Genomic DNA, 16796 nt, shown 5'->3' on the forward strand with positions numbered 1-16796 from the left:
GGAAGTCTTGCTTTATAGAAAATGTATAAAAACTTGTTTTTGTTTTTAGCAACGTGTTGTATCACAGTGAATAAGTCTACACACACACATGCATGCACACAAAGACAGTCACACAGTTGTTGTTTCCTTGTTTGTCAGGTCTGACTTTAAAAGTGTCTTCAGTTGGTGGTTCTCCACTACATCCTCCGTTTTCCTGGGAACAAAAGCACAAATTATTTTACCGGGGAATAGAAAGAAATAACACTGCCTTAATTCCTATGGATCACATTAAAAGTTAAAATTAATTTTAAACAGGTAAATCACTCACTAAGATTCTATTATATTCAGAAAATCGTAAACAACTGGTAAACATATAAATTGAATTCATTGTAATTAATTTACAATTTTACTTTAAAATTAGGCATCAATTACTTTATTAAATAAAATTAAACTACAATAAACATGTTATGGCAGTGGTAGAAAGTAACTTCTTTCATTATCACACGCCCTTCAATACAATTTGGAGGTACTTATGTACTGTATTTCTATGTTCTGCTACTTTGTTCATCAGCTAATATGAAAATTGCTATACTTACCAGCCACTTTATTAGATACACCTGTTCAACTGCTCGACTAACGAAGATATCTAATCAATCAGCCAATCATGTGGCTGTATACTGCAAATATTTTTGCAATCATTTCACACAGTTTTCCAGAGTTTCATCCTTCTGCCTTTAGAGTTGCAGTTCCTCATTTCTCCAGTTAATGTGCGTACGCATGGGGGTCAGAGTTAGTGTGGAGGTAGGCACATTCCGGTCCAGTTTGTTTTTTTGTAAATTCCAAAATTTGCTTAGAAAGTGGCATTTGCCACAAGAATGGGATGTGGTGGATTGGAAGATTCACATCATGGCTCTGCGTTAACTGCGTGATGCTATCATGGCAATAGGGACCAAAACCTCGGAGGAATGTTTCCTGCATTTTGTTGAATCTATGCCACGGAGAACTGAGCCAGTCTCGGTTCAACCCGCTACTCACAAGGTGTATTTTATAAAGTGGCCGGTAAGTTACCCAACACTAAACTAGTTCAAATTAGTTCCACTTATTAGTATCCACTAATTTTAAGCATAACTTTATGCAACATTAACAATAATCCAACAGCATAATACATACAAGAACACTCTCATGGTGTAGAGTAAAGAATTCATTCAACGTTTTGGGAGAGTTTTGAGATTTCTCACCTATCAGGAAACTCAATATCGTCAATGGTCTCAGGGAGAGGAACTCCTCGGGTTTCAGGAAGCAACAACACTAAACCTCCAGCTACGAGCGCGACCACACCTGTTTGATATAAAACCCTGACTGATCAGAAGTTACAGAAAAAATACCTATTATCTACAAATTTCCAGCTTCTTAAATCAATATTATGGCGACATTTTGTGGATTTAACTCAACATGTAGCACTGCAACAGGTAACAGTGTCTCATCTCCACTTTTTGCAACCATGTTATTTATATACGTACCCTTCGTCTCACATTTGTGGCGGTGTCACAACCTACCGAAGACAATGAGTGGCAGCTCCAGCCAGATGGCAGCCAGTCTGTAGAGCAGGAAGGGAGCTACCATGCCTCCAATATCACACAGAGTGGAACAAACGGACACACCCAGGTTCCTGTATCCAGATAATCCACTTAATAATCCAACCAAAATGTAGCAATGAACCAGTATATTCCCAGAGCTACTGTGTCATGAATGTGAAAATCGAGTGGATCGGTCTGACCTCACCTGACATATGTGGGGTAGAGCTCAGTGTTAACGAACACCACCATCTCAAAGGTCATGGTGATGCCCAACCGACCGATGCAGGCCAACACGGTCTTAAACCAGAACATACCTGAGGGGTGGAGACAAAAGTGCATTTACAGAATTTAAGGAGCGTTGAGAAGGCTTTATTGTCATTCTATTAGAATGAATGCAACAAAATTACAACATTGAGGCCACACAAGTCATCCTCCTAGAATGCCCCATCTCTTGGGAGGATCGTCTTGAGGAGGCCAACGAGAGGAACTCAGTACCAACTTTTTTGAAATTTGCCTTAATAGTTTTCCTATTTAAACTTTATTTTTTCATTCAGAACACAAGAGAAAATAAGAGTCTACTTGCAAAACTTAATGAGCTAAATTATTGTTTTTCTCGATTATTCTGTTTTTGTGATCGATGGGAGTCAAAATCATAATCACGATTAATTTTCGATTAATTGCACAGCCCTATATCACGATAGATATAATATCAATATATTGCTATGTTGAAAGTTTGCTGGCAAGGTGAAGCAAAAAATAAATAAATAAATAAAAATATCTAAGTGACATGGACTAAGAATAAAACTCACTGTCAGGGATGAAGGCGGTGATCAAGCAGGAGACTCCGGCTACAATGTTGGCGGAGGCGAAGGGAATACGTCTGCCGATGCGTTCAATAGTGAGGAGGATGAGGAAGGCAGCAGGGAACTCCACCAGGCCAGCAATGACAAAGTCGACGTAGATGTTACCTCCCGTGATCCCCACTCGCATAATGAGGCCTTGATAAACCACAGCACTGGTGAACCTAAAAAAGATGGAAACAAGAAGATTCAATATGTGCTGCATTTTTTTCGGCCTACGAATCTGTGATTTTAGATTAAAAAAAAATTGTCTCACCAGTTGAACATGAGAATAAAAGTGTGTTTTCTCATATTTGGAGTTCTGAACAGGTCCAGCAAAGAGGCAGAAGAGGAACCACCCTCCTCATCAGTCAGAGTCTGAATCAAGTAATCGTGATCCAGTTGTGACATTAAGTTAAGATCTTAGTACAAGTGATTTGACACATTAGATCATGATGAATGGCATGAAATGGTACCGAAAAGAAGAAGTTGTGTTTCCTTTCAGGAGAATTGAGATTAAAGGTAAACGGCTAAATCAATTTACCCCAGAGTTCTTGAGCTTCCTCTTGTTCTCCTTAGCCATAGCTTCGGTGATCTCTAAAGCTTTCGCAGACTTGTTCTGAGAGATAAGCCACCTCGGAGACTCTGGGATAAACCTGAGACACATCATTTTTTACAGATACAAAAATCAAATGTTCCCCAAACACATCTTGTAATGGACTATCTCAGTCTCTTTCCTGTTCTAATGTGTTTCTTTAGACCGGGGACATTGTAGTTTACGGTTAACCCCTTACCCTCTAGGCCACCAGGCGTGGCAGACAAACTACTTTTGGACATTTTTGTTCTGTGGCTGGCAGTGCTTCAGAGACACAAATGTGACCTGGAAGCCTGTTTAATGATGAGCAGTTATCCATATTAAACAACAGCAGCCAGAAAATCTCTGATATTGGAGGATATATTCAACATTTATATCTTTTTTGGGAGTGGGTATGGGATAACAAAGATTACAGAATCTCCCAAATCATTACTGACAGCAAAACCAAGGGTGTTGGTCTCATAATGTTTGAACAAACAGCAAGAGTCTTGTTCATTGCAATATATTGGAATCAAAAAACTGGTGCTCTTACATTTTTTTCTTTTTTTCTTTTTTAAACAAAGTACTTAAACAGACATTAAAGAGGGACAGGACGATGACTGCAACCAAATCTACAGGCAGGACGATATGATTCTTGAAAGAATGTTACCAGTAGTAGGACAAGAAGAAGATGAAGGGCGCAGTGATGACGAACTGCAGCCAGCGCCAGTCCGTGATGAAGTAGGCGAGCAGAGGGAGGATGAGGACACCAACGCTGAAGAACATCTGGTACAAAATGCCCACAGTCTGTCTGTACTCCACTCCAACAATCTCTGTGACTGATGACAGAGGGACAGGAAACATTCAAACTGAGCGTCAATCACAAAGTGGACATAGATCTCTGGAAAAGGGGCATAAAGAAAGAATAAAGGGCATAAAGTAGCAGAAATTCCACGTCACATTGATGTAACGTTTTCCAATTGTATCCTGTACATTTTCCCGTTAGTTTTCTTTTATGGTACACATATAGATACTTAAATAAATACTTTGGATCTTAAGAAGTGAGGTACTTCTCCATAGTTAGTGTATTAGCTACAGTAGATATAGTCTGCACGCCCCCAGTTTGGAGAAGCAGGCAGGAGTACCGACACCGGAGATAAGCAATGTACAGCTGTGGACGGGGGGCAGCAGCTTAATGCATTTTAGACACCTAAAAAGGGGACCACCTAAAAAAAAACAGCATATGTTTCAGTGTACGCTATTTTTACAATATTTTCACAGCTTCACCAGCAACTCCCGCGTTCTGCGAGCTAAAATTACTTTTGTCAAAGGAGTCTGGTGGCTTTCGGAGAGAGACAACAGGTTTTATTTCTGTCCGCAGCTGTACTTTGGTTAGCTTCCGTGCTGGTACTACTGCCTGCCTCTCCAAACTGACTATGGATAGGTAACTTATACAACCCCACTTCAAAAAATCCGAACGTCTCCTTTAAATTTGGTTAACCTTTCGCCTAAGGTTGGTCAACTAACATACTGTATGTGGCATATTTGTTCGGGTGTGTGAAAGTGAACATTGAAAATCATCATTACGCAGCACATATGAGGACATCCAGCCTCCTTTGACTCCGAAGCCAAAGATGCACCTCAAGACCAGGATGGAGATGTAATTTGGAGCCACAGCCAGAGCAATCCCTGAGATCGCATTCAGTATGTTGGACACCAGGAAACTGATCTTCCTGCCAAACCTGCAGAAAGAAAGACATTAGGTGAGAATTTATTTCAAAATAACAGCTTTAAAAAAAGCACACAAAAATGTTGTGTTGAATTTGTTTAATAATATGATGGAAAGCTTTAACATACAAAACAGTATATAAAATCTATCTAGCGAGGCAAGTCTTGATTCTCTGAGAAATAAATCTAGACCAACTTGCCCCTAAGCTTTCTGCAAAATACAGCTATAAAGTTTCTACTAATGAATGTGTTATTGTTTGCCTCACCTGTCAGCAAAGAAACCAAAAGCAAAGCTGCTACCAAGGAAGCCCAAATTGAGAGTGGACTGGTACATGTCCACAAACCATCCATCTGAACACACCAGGTTAAACTGGGACCAAAAGGAAAAATGTTATGTCTCTGTACAGGTCTTTATGTCTGCACAGTTAAATATTAAATAATTAACTTTTGATTGCAATTCATAAGATGCTCAACTGTGATTTGACCTACAACATTTGCACAATTATTGATTTAATTATGTAACATTGAGAAATGTTTAGTGGATTTTATTATTTAGTATTTTTAGTGATTGAAATTATTTTTAAAGGTCCCATGACATGGTGCTCTTCTATATATGGATATATATATATATATATGGATGCTTCTATATAGGCCTCAGTGGTCCCCTAATACTGTATCTGAAGTCTCTTTTATATAGGCCTTAGTGGTCCCCTAATACTGTATCTGAAGTCTCTTTTATATAGGCCTTAGTGGTCCCCTAATACTGTATCTGAAGTCTCTTTTATATAGACCTTAGTGGTCCCCTAATACTGTATCTGAAGTCTCTTTTATATAGGCCTTAGTGGTCCCCTAATACTGTATCTGAAGTCTCTTTTATATAGACCTTAGTGGTCCCCTAATACTGTATCTGAAGTCTCTTTTATATAGACCTTAGTGGTCCCCTAATACTGTATCTGAAGTCTCTTTCCCGAAATTCAGCCTTGGTGCAGAATCACAGCCACTAGAGCCAGTCCCACAATGAGCTTTCCTTAGTATTTACCATTTCTGTGTCTGTAGCTATTGAGGAGGAGAGAGGGGGAGGGGGCAAGGTGGAGGGTGGGGGTGTGGTCTTGACCAACTGCCACTTCGCTCGTTTGAAAGCCATGATGTCTCTCTCTCTCTCATGGGTGGGCCAAATTCTCTGGGCGGGCAAAGCAGAGAAAGGGGAGGTAACCTTGCTCCTTATGACCTCATAAGGAGAAGATTCCAGATCGGCCCATCTGAGCTTTCATTTTCTCAAAGGCAGAGCAGGATACCCAGGGCTCGGTTTACACCTATCACCATTTCTAGTCACTGGGGGACCATAGGCAGACTGGGGGAATGCATAGTAATGTTAAAAAACCTCATAAAGTGACATTTTCATGCCATGGGACCTCTAAGCACACATTATGTTAATGCATTACATTTCTCTTCTCACCTCTGTGGCAAAGGACTTCCTGCCTTCATACTGATACTCCCAGCCATCCTTAAAAACAAAAACAAAATGTTGCATTCAGGGGTGTCAGAGTGGGGGATGGAAAAGAGATTGAGTACCCAGGGCCCTCATGTGAGGAGGGCCCAAAAAGATGCTAGAATGAATAGCTGTGGATGTGGGTATGAACTCTGCCGTTGACCTCCTGAGAAAATGTGCACACAACTGCCAAGGAGTTCTGTAGTCAAAGAAGAACAAAGTACTACATTTTAACACATGAAAGCAGAAAGCACATCTTCAATTTTTAATACGTAAACATTTACAACCATGCACTTACAGTACATACAACCATTTACAGGGTTGACATATTTTTTCTCGTCCATCAGCTAAATGGAGAGTAAATGTTCTACTAGCCACACGCACATTTTACCATGCATATCCTACAAAATAAAATGCCATAAAACGACAAAAACACAAAAAAAGTTTTAAAATGAACAACAGACAAACAGAACAAAGCCCAAAGGACAGAGCCAGACTAGCCATTTTCAGTTTTTGTGCTAAGCTAACTGGCTGTAGCTTAATACAGACATGAGAGTAAACTTCTCATCTAACTCTGCAAGAAAATGAATAAGTATTTTCCAAAATGTTGTACTATTCCTTTATTTGGGGTTTTTACTAGAACATGTATAAATGCTTTCATGTTCAAAATTTTTCTCATACTGTCCATACTTTTTTTGGTGCACCTTTACAAAGGTACTTCTGAAGCTGTGGGTGGAGATACTCATATGGGGGGGGGGGGCAGTATTTTCTAATGAGCCTGCATTTGACATATGAATGGCCTGTTGAATCCCACGTTTGGGATCTAATCAGCCCACAAAAAACTGACTGGGTTCAGTTTGTGGGTTGGTAGGCACTCCAGATGCCCAAATGTATGTGCGCAAACACTGAAAAAGACAGTTTTTTTTTTTATGACCCCTTTAAATTGAAAGTAGAAATGTATAATCTGCATGCTTATTATTATAAGTGAAAATTCTCATTTGTATATATTTGTTATCCCACCAAACTTCCACAAAAACCCACGAAAGCTTTCTGGGAATTCTATTAGAGAACCAAATAATCCAAAACATCTTATTAAATCATCTAACAGGTCTCACCTTGCACGCTGTAAGTGGGACCTCACTGAGGTTCAGTTCCTGTGTGTCACAGCTGAGCGTCGTGGTGTTCCAGTCCACGTCGTACTGCTCACAGCTGCTCTGCTGCAGCACTCCGGAGACGTTGACCACAGGCACCGTCAGCCTGCGGCTCAACGCCAGGCTCCAGCTGCACGCCTGCCTCCTCTCCACCACCGCAGAGTCCCGACACCAGTGATCCGGGGTGAAACTCTGAAAAACGGTCCCGACGTACACACCTGAATAAGGTATCGACAACAGACAGAGCAGGGCAAAGATACGCTTCTGACAGCGGCCGAAATTCCCAGCCTCTTCCAGGAGGTCATCAAAGGTCGCCATGGCAAAAGTTTGCACTGTTCAGCACACCCTGGTACAGAGAAAAAAAAAGTCAGAAGTCTGCTTCCCACTCCTCCTCTTGTTGATGTGGAGCTGAAGTCCAAAAAATAAAAAAAAGAGGCCTGTTTAAAATAGTTCAAGCTGAAGGTGGTGTTGAAAACATGTTACTGTTTAATGGGGTTAAACAGATAATAGACGGGGGAGTTACGCAATCACTGAATGAACCTGAACCAAGCACGAGCTAAAGCAAATACTGTTAGTATGCGTACAGTGTGCTTCCAGGGTTGCGCAACACAAATTTATGCACGTCACATTGTCTACCGTCAGCGGTGGAGCTACATTTACTGAAGAACTGCACTTAAGTACAATTCTAAGGTACTTGTACTTTACTTGAGTAGTTCCATTTTGTGCTACTTTATACTTCTACTCCACTAAAAGTTTTGAGGCAGATTTTGTATTTTTACTCCACTACATTCATTTCATAGCTTTAGTTTCTTTAAATATTTTTTGGGGCATTTTTAGGCCTTTATTTTCACAGGACAGATGAAGACATGAAAGGGGAGAGGGGGGGGGAACGACGACATGCAGCAAAGGGACGCAGGTCAGAGTCGAACCTGCGGCCCCGGCGAGTAAACCTCTATATACAGTACAGGCCAAAAGTTTGGACACACCTTCTCATTCAATGTGTTTCCTTTTTATTTTCATGACTATTTACATTGTAGATTCTCACTGAAGGCATCAAAACTATGAATGAACACATATGGAATTATGTACTTAACAAAAAAGTGTGAAATAACTGAAAACATGTCTTATATTTTAGATTCTTCAAAGTAGCCACCCTTTGCTTTTTTATTAATAAGGGAAAAAATTCCACTAATTAACCCTGACAAAGCACACCTGTGAAGGTAAAACCATTTCAGGTGACTACCTCATGAAGCTCATTGAGAGAACACCAAGGGTTTGCAGAGTTATCAAAAAAAGCAAAGGGTGGCTACTTTGAATAATCTAAAATATAAGACATGTTTTCAGTTATTTCACACTTTTTTGTTAAGTACATAATTCCATATGTGTTCATTCATAGTTTTGATGCCTTCAGTGAGAATCTACAATGTAAATAGTCATGAAAATAAAGAAACCCATTGAATGAGAAGGTGTGTCCAAACTTTTGGCCTGTACTGTATGTGCGCCTGCTCTACCAACTGAGCTAAACCGGCCACTTCTTTTCAGATTTTGATTAATACAAAATATAAATCAATGATACGATAATACATGATTATACATTATTATAGTTAAGCTACCCAACAGTTTAAAAAAAGTACTTAAGATTAGCTCCCCCTTTACCAGCCGCAACATATAAATAATGAACACATAAAGGCATCAATAGGATGAACATGAGATATCAGTGGAAGATTCTGCACAAGTACCTTTAGTAAAGATTTTGAATGCAGGGATTTGTTTTTTGTTTACACTTTAGTATTGCTACATTTACTAAGTAAAAGATCTGAATACTTCTTCCACCACCTTCGGGTGTTTCTCTTCCCACTTTATTTCTCTGGATTAAGAATAATATCTTTCTATATCTATCTCTAAATATTGGGTAAACAGGAATCTGGTTAAATGACTTTTCACACTGTGATTATCTGACCTATAGTGTATTCATATTTACACTACTATCGATCTGATCCATAGTGTATATGCCATATTAATGTTAGACACCCAGCTGTTTATTGCCATTATTGTACTGATACCTGCACTACATATTCTGCCTGACTGTAACTGATGTATAGTTTCAGAATGGTTCTATTGTATATAGCGTAGCATATTCATATCTTCCCCTTAATGTTCTTTATATTCCCTATTCTATATTTATTCTATTAGTATTTGTTCTGTTCTATTACTCTGCTAACTCTGGTTCTGGCTTTTATTGTGAAGAAGTCAAAAAAACTCAAAAAAGCTTGACAAGCATTTGCTTTAGACAAATCAACCAATCAAACAAACTTTAAGTCAGGGAAAATGTTCATCATTTTTTTTTTTTTTTTTTTTTAAAACACTTGGAGCCCAAATTGTGACAAAGAAAACTCTTTAATAATTTAATAATATATTTCTATAATAAATCTAACAACATAATAATGCGAGTTTATGCATCTCTTTACAAATATTTGAATAAGTCATCACTCATCACCGAGGCTTAACAAAGAAACTTTACAGCAGTTTAGTCTAAAGCCTAAATTCTTCAAGGGTAATGCAACATAAATAAATACTTTGGTCACAGAAGGAGACTAAACAGCTGCTGGTTCTTTGTTGGTCGATATGCTGTTGCTGGGCAGCAGGTCTGCCAACTGCTGGCTCCTCAGTGCAGCTTTCTCCTTCACTCTGAACACACAAAATGACATAATGTTAACGACTAATCGATTAGTCGATCAACCGGAAATTGATAGCCAACTATTTTTGCTAGTTGATTAATCGTTTTAGTCACAAAAAATAGAAAACAGCTGCTGGTTTCAACTTCTCAAATGTGAGGATTTGCTGCTTTTCTTTGTCATACGTGATATAGTAAACTTAACGTCTGAGTTCTACACCGTTACTCAGAAATCTGAAGTCATCACATTACAACAACAAGCATTTTACACTTTTTTAGAAGAAAATAATCGAGAAAATAATCTGCAGATTAATCAATATTAATAAAAATAACAGCCCTGATCTAATAGACGTACAGTATATTATTTAGAAAATAATATGTGACATAATATGTGAGAAACTGCATGCAGAATACGGATATACACATGTATGCATAAACTACATACAAAGACACAAAGCCATATGCCCACTGTGGATTGCGCCAAAATGTGTCTAATAAAGGACCTCATTCTATTTTTGCTTTGTGGAAACTTACGTTTCTGGGAACTCGATGTCATCGATGGTGTCGGGCAGCGGAACACCCTTGGTCTCAGGAAGCAGCAGCACCAAACCACCGGCCACGAAGGCCAAAAAGCCTGCACAACACGTACGATTTTAGAAACAGTGTCACCGACAATTCTAAATGTCCCACTGACTCCGACAGTATAAACGTTTGACAAAGGTTATGAGATCTGATATCCAAGCACCATTACGTATACAATACCAGCTTTTAAAGAACATCCTCATCTATTGTAGCTGTCTTTGTTTAACATTTCAGAAAAAAAGCGTGTTCTCAGGATGGATAGCTTATATACATAATGATGTAAAGCACACCGAAGATGATGAGTGGCAGCTCCAGCCAGATGACAGCCAGTCTGTAGAGCAGGAAGGGAGCTATGATGCCTCCAACATCACACAGAGTGGAACAAACGGACACTCCCAGGTTCCTACAGACAAAACAACAACTGAATAGTTTAGTTGGTGAGAACATGCACATTTGCACATATAGTGTATTTACTTTTCCAAACACTGTGTTAGGTAGCTCTTCTGACAATTAAGAGATGCATTTTTCATTCACACTCCTTCCATCCTCTGTTTAGTGGCCATTTTAGGACATCTCACTCAGCTCAACTTTCATCGATCAGACTGAATGCCAACATTTGCATGCTGATGATGTAATTTCTGCATGCTAAATTACTCAGGCTGTTAACATTGGATGTAACCACATCTGGATGTTAACAGCCTGACATTTAGGAGGTAACAGCATTTTAAGATGGGCACATTTTGCTTTTTAACCTGCTAACTTTTAGCATGGATGGTTAGCATTATAACATGCTAACAGACTTTTACTATGCTAGCATTTTTGCATGCTGTGTTGTCAGTAGGGCTGTGCTCGATTGAAGAAATTCTTAGTCGACTAACACTCATTCAATTGTATCGACTAATCGATTAGTTGATTTAATCGACAGATCTGTAAAGAGTCATGCAAAAGCACCACTTTAATTCTTGTGTTTACCAGCGATGTGCTCGTACGTTTCTTGGAAATAAGTCATTCAGCATGAAAAAAAAGCATAAAACATGACTAATCAACTAAATAAATCTAAGTTGACTAAGGCAAGGCAGCTTTATTTATATAGCACATTTCAGCAACAGGGCAATTCAAAGTGCTTTACATAAAACATGAAAGAGCAGTTAGAACACAATTAAAAACAATTTAAAAGACAAGAATACATTTTATAGTGCAGTATCGGAATTTAAAGAACTGAGAGATAAAATACACGAATAAAGCGCAGTTAAAACATTTAAACATTACCCATGATTGACAAAAACTGTATAGTATACTATTTCTTTTTCGATGTGATCGTCACCACAAAGCTTAGTTCTTTTTTCGGCAAACCTTGCAAAACTCGGTACAGCCCTGCAGACAAAAATCTTTTAATAGTAAAGAACTTGTTCTTAAACTATTTTGTTTCTTCTGCAATCTGTCTCTAAATAGTCTAGAGCCTCTTTCAAATGTCATAGACTATTTTTACAAATAGTCCAGAGCCGTTTTAAAGTGTCATAGAGAGTAAGACCAAAGCGACCGATTAGTCGACTAATCGACTAAGAGGGAGCAGCCCTAGTTGTAGGCACATGAACAAGTACAATTAACAAGTAGCGGAGGCTGAAAACACATGCAGTAGTCAACGCGTCTGAATCAATAAATAACTCAATATTAAAATTACACCTAATAGTATATTTGTTGGTCTGAATAAATAGGAGCAGGATGGAGTAGCTGGAGTATCAGTAATCAAAATAACTATTTTTTTAAAGTATTTATTTGGCACTTTAGTCATAAGGAACTCATAATAAACGTGTCAACCTTGATAGAAACAAGAGCTAGATGACTTTTTTCAAATTGGGAGTGCACCCCCCCAAAAAAAAAAACAAAACAACCGAGAGCGTGTACAGTTTGACCATTTTACCTGACAAACGTTGGATAGAGTTCAGTGTTGACAAACACCACCATCTCAAAGGCCATGGTGATCCCCAGCCGACCGATGCAGGCCACCGCCGTCTTAAACCAGAACATACCTGCAAGGACAGACAGGAATGTTGATCTGATGACATCTGAATGTCTTGTTCCCCATCTCCCAGCTGTCGCCAAATACTCACTGTCAGGGATGAAGGCGGTGATGAAGCAGGCGGCTCCGGCTACAATGTTGGCGGAGGCAAAGGGAATGCGTCTGCCGAATCGTTCGATGGTGACGAGGATGAGGAGCGCAGCAGGGAACTCCACCAGGCCGGAGACGAGGAAGTCGACGTAGACGTTTCCTCCCAGAATACCCAGCCTCATGATCAAACCCTGGTAGACCACAGCACTGGTGAACCTGGCACAGACGATTGGGAGAATCGTAATTAAAGTGAGATTTTTACTTCCAATGCTATACTTTAAAGTGCTCATATTATGCTCATTTTCAGGTTCAAAATTGTATTTAGAGGTTATATCTGAATAGGTTCACATGGTTTCATTTTCAAAAAACACCATATTTTTCTCATACTGCACATTGCTGCAGCTTTCTCTTTTTTTGAGATGTCTGTTTTAGCTACAGAGCAGTTGTACATGCTCAGTACCTAGGTAAGGACTACTAGCCAGTCAGAAGCAGAGTATGAGGGCGTGCCACGCTAGCAGCTAGGCGAGCATTATAACGTGTGTTACAAAGTGACCACGTTGGTCTCTGAAGTAAAGGCTGGACTACAATAGAGCTGTTTGGAGCAGGTTGTGAACAGTGTTTTCTGTTGGAGATGGTAAGTCCCTTTGGGGTGGACTTTGGGCTTTGACACTATAACGTGCACAAAAAAAGATATATAACACAATAAAGGAAAGAGAAAAAGCATAATATGAGCACTTTAAGTTAAGCATTACAAAGATCAATGTTTGAAAGAAAAACAACCCACATCACACATAAATGATCACTTCTAACTTCAAAAAAACAAAATGTGTGCTGACCAGTTGTAGCTGAGGATGAAAGTGTGTTTTCTCATTTTTGGAGTTCTGATCAGATCCATGAAGGAGGCAGTGCAGGACTCTGCGTTATCATCTCTCAAAGTCTGCAGGATCAAACAATTTAAACATTTTCAACTTATGTTGAGTAATGCTGCTGAAATAAAAGATCAACTGTTTTCCTCTTTTAGATCTTTTAATTACATTATATGTAACCGTTTACAGGTTTTAAGGTATACTGAAGTTTGAAAAAGTCAAGGTTTCAAAACCACTAACATTTCGTCACCTTCCTAAAATAATGGCCTAAGTCATTTTTTGAAGAAAATGTTTTTTTTGCCTAAATCAAAAATTTGTATTTTGTCTGTCTGTAGCTGTTTTGGCACCAGCAGCTACCTCAATGTTCTTGGACAGGGTCATCTTGTTTTCTTTGGCCATGGCCTCAGTAATCTCCACAGCTCTGGACTTTTTCTTCTGAGAGAGAAGCCATCTTGGAGACTCTGGGATAAACCTGCAAATACAAACATTTAGTTAGTTTAAATGACATTTCTTTTCCTTTTTGAAATCGTTTAAGACTTCACTTTCTGTGTAAAGCATCAAATTAAAGCATAACAAGAGTTTCTTACCAATAGTATGACAGGAAGAGGATGTAGGGGACGGTGATGACCACCTGCAGCCAGCGCCAGTCAGTGATAAAGTAGGCGAGCAGAGGGAGGATGAGGATGCCGATACTGAAGAACATCTGGTAAATGACTCCCACCGTGCGTCTGTACTCCACCCCCACGATTTCTGTGACTGAGAGGGGTAAGAAAAATAACCACGCTCAAGATGTGCTTGTAGTTTCTTTAAACTTTGTTGGAGTCACACAACTGAAAAATAAATAAATCCCAGCTGTAAGGTTAAATGTTGTTCTTACTCAGCACGTATCCGGACATCCAGCCTCCTTTCACTCCGAACCCGTAGAGCGTTCTGAAAACCAGCAAAGACACGTAGTTTGGAGCCACGGCCACCAGGATTCCTGCGATCCCATTCATCACGTTGGACATCAGGAAGCTCATTTTCCTGCCAAACCTGAAGGCAAAGACACAAACAAGTGACATAACTATTGCTTCAGGCGTCACTTTCAAATGATATAGAACCCATCGCCATTCGTAAGTGGTCCTCATTAACCCCATCAAAATGAAACCCGGTAGACAGATGACAGACACGGAAGGGTTTCAAATCCTAAACTCACCTGTCGGCCAGGTAGCCAATGGCGATGCTCCCAACCAGGTAGCCCACATTGAGTGTGGCCTGGTACATATCCACCAACCAAGCATCTGAACACACCAGGTCAAACTGGGACAACACACAAACAAACAAGGTCAATCATAATATTTATTTCTCTTTTTTATATTTTTCTTGAAAGCTCTTTAAACGACAAAAAAAAACACAAGACAGATGAAGAGGGAGAGAGAGGGGGGAATGACATGCAGCAAAGGGCCGCAGGTCGGAGCCAAACCTGCAGTCGCCGCGTCGAGAAGTAAACCTCTACATGTGTGCGCCCACTCTACCAATTGAGCTAACCTGGCCACAAAAAAAAAATCTCCTGATTACCTCTATGACGATTTTATTTCGAACAGGCGGGACAACATTACATAAGATCCTTGTAGAGGAATTAAGGAGATTAAAAAAACAATGAAAAAGTCACAAACAGGCACACCGTTTGTTATTTTCGCATGATTATCTTATCTTCTTATTATATGTCCTTGTTCCACCTGTAACCATATTTTGTTGTTTTGACATTTTTGGATTAAAAAAACAATATAAAACATCAAAACAACTAGTGAATTTTAGAGTTGTTGGAGAGTTTTTGAACTTCAGCGATTGCCAGGCTAGCCGTTTCCCCCTACTTCCACTCTTTATGCTAAACTAAGCTAATCACCTCCTGACTCTAGCTTCATACTTAATGCACACGCATGAGGACAGAGAGGTATTTATCTTCTTGTCTGACTATCTGACACTTAGCATACAGACATGATGTAATTATTCTTGAGAGGCTTGAAACAGAAAGATATTGATTAGGTCTAATCAGTATTGATACAATCCCTTTTGCCTAACCCAGCTGCAGTGTAAATTGAATACATCAAAACGTCAGCATTGTTTGAACTTTTTTAAACTCAACAACAGGAAATTCCAAAATGTTTAACTATTTATATACAGGGACACTTAGGAGTGCACTAACTGTTTTCCTTAATCATTTCGCCATCAGAATAATTAGGAAAATACTACACTTGCACAAAGATGCTATATTTTTTCCAAGCTACAACATATTGCACTGCATTGTTACTAACCTCAGTAACAAAGGACTGTCTGCCCTTATAGTCGTACTCCCAGCCATCTTTGCAGGCAGTTGTAGGAGTTATGCTGAGGTCCAGTTCCTGCGAGTCACAGCCGAGCGTCGTGGTGTTCCAGTCCACGTCGTACTGCTCACAGCTGCTCTGCTGCAGCCCTCCAGAGACGTTGACCACAGGCACCGTCAGCCTGCGGCTGTCCGCCAGGCTCCAGCTGCACGCCTGCCTCCTCTCCACCACCGCAGAGTCCCGACACCAGTGATCCGGGGTGAAACCCTGGAAGACGATGCCGACGTACACGCCGGCAAAGGGAATGGACGACAAGCACAGCATGACAAAGATACGCCTCTGATAGGGACCGAACTTCCCTGCTTCTTCCAAGATCTCGTCAAAGGTGGTCATGGCTGCAAAGGTGGTTTTCCCCCCCCTCTCTCTTCAAATTAACCAAAAACTCTAGACTAATGTGTTTAAGTGCCTACAGCTTGTCAGTGTGTATTGTAACCCTCCCCCTGCAGTGAGCACTGACATGTCTGTTTTGGAGTTTATAAACAGGACGAGCAGGAGCAAAGGTCCCCCCGAAAAGACGCAATCGCTTTACAGGGAGTGCGGTGGATCATTAAAACAAGTTTGCTATCACAGACGTCAGGCCAAGTGTTCCTTGGGGTTAACATAAGTGCACAAACGTTGGCCTCCTTGTGAAGCCGGCCTCTGCATGCATCTTAAGCATGTACGCACACAACACAGTCAGTAATGTTGTTAATCAGTCAACATTTAAATTGTAGTGTCTGGCAGTCTGTTAGACATGAAGATCTGAGATCTGGCAGTCTTTTCAGGTGGAAAGCCGTTAAAAGGATCATGTCTATGTCACCGTTCAAAGGGGGGTGGGATCCTAAGGATTGGTGCTTGTATCACGCCTAAGCGGGCAAAAGCCAG

At 40.0% G+C, this 16796-nt stretch overlaps 2 protein-coding genes across 3 annotated transcripts; both read right to left on the minus strand.

Annotated features, from left to right (window-relative positions):
• Positions 1 to 5: 5 nt before the first annotated feature.
• On the minus strand, positions 6 to 9951 carry LOC114573062 (solute carrier family 22 member 2). The gene is made up of 13 exons (XM_028604964.1): positions 9914 to 9951; positions 7302 to 7683; positions 6154 to 6201; positions 4964 to 5067; positions 4557 to 4711; positions 3640 to 3808; positions 2940 to 3051; positions 2673 to 2773; positions 2366 to 2580; positions 1762 to 1870; positions 1536 to 1648; positions 1218 to 1317; positions 6 to 193 (listed from the first exon to the last, which is right to left on the minus strand). Exons 2-13 carry the CDS (start codon positions 7653 to 7655, stop codon positions 109 to 111), a joined length of 1665 nt encoding a protein of 554 aa, XP_028460765.1. The 5' UTR covers positions 7656 to 7683; positions 9914 to 9951; the 3' UTR covers positions 6 to 108.
• On the minus strand, positions 7615 to 16265 carry LOC114573061 (solute carrier family 22 member 2). 2 transcript variants are annotated; one of them, XM_028604962.1, is made up of 12 exons: positions 15864 to 16265; positions 14765 to 14868; positions 14447 to 14601; positions 14157 to 14325; positions 13927 to 14041; positions 13540 to 13640; positions 12705 to 12919; positions 12515 to 12623; positions 10884 to 10996; positions 10546 to 10645; positions 9914 to 10025; positions 7615 to 7683 (listed from the first exon to the last, which is right to left on the minus strand). In XM_028604962.1, exons 1-11 carry the CDS (start codon positions 16263 to 16265, stop codon positions 9932 to 9934), a joined length of 1677 nt encoding a protein of 558 aa, XP_028460763.1. In that variant the 3' UTR covers positions 7615 to 7683; positions 9914 to 9931. The 2 variants fall into 2 exon arrangements, with proteins under 2 accessions (XP_028460763.1, XP_028460762.1); XM_028604961.1 differs by lacking the exon at positions 7615 to 7683 and having other exon boundaries at positions 9812 to 10025.
• Between the last annotated feature and the right edge of the window lie 531 nt (positions 16266 to 16796).

The sequence above is a fragment of the Perca flavescens genome, chromosome 18 (genome assembly GCF_004354835.1).
Source record: "Perca flavescens isolate YP-PL-M2 chromosome 18, PFLA_1.0, whole genome shotgun sequence".
Taxonomy (NCBI): Eukaryota; Metazoa; Chordata; class Actinopteri; order Perciformes; family Percidae; genus Perca; species Perca flavescens.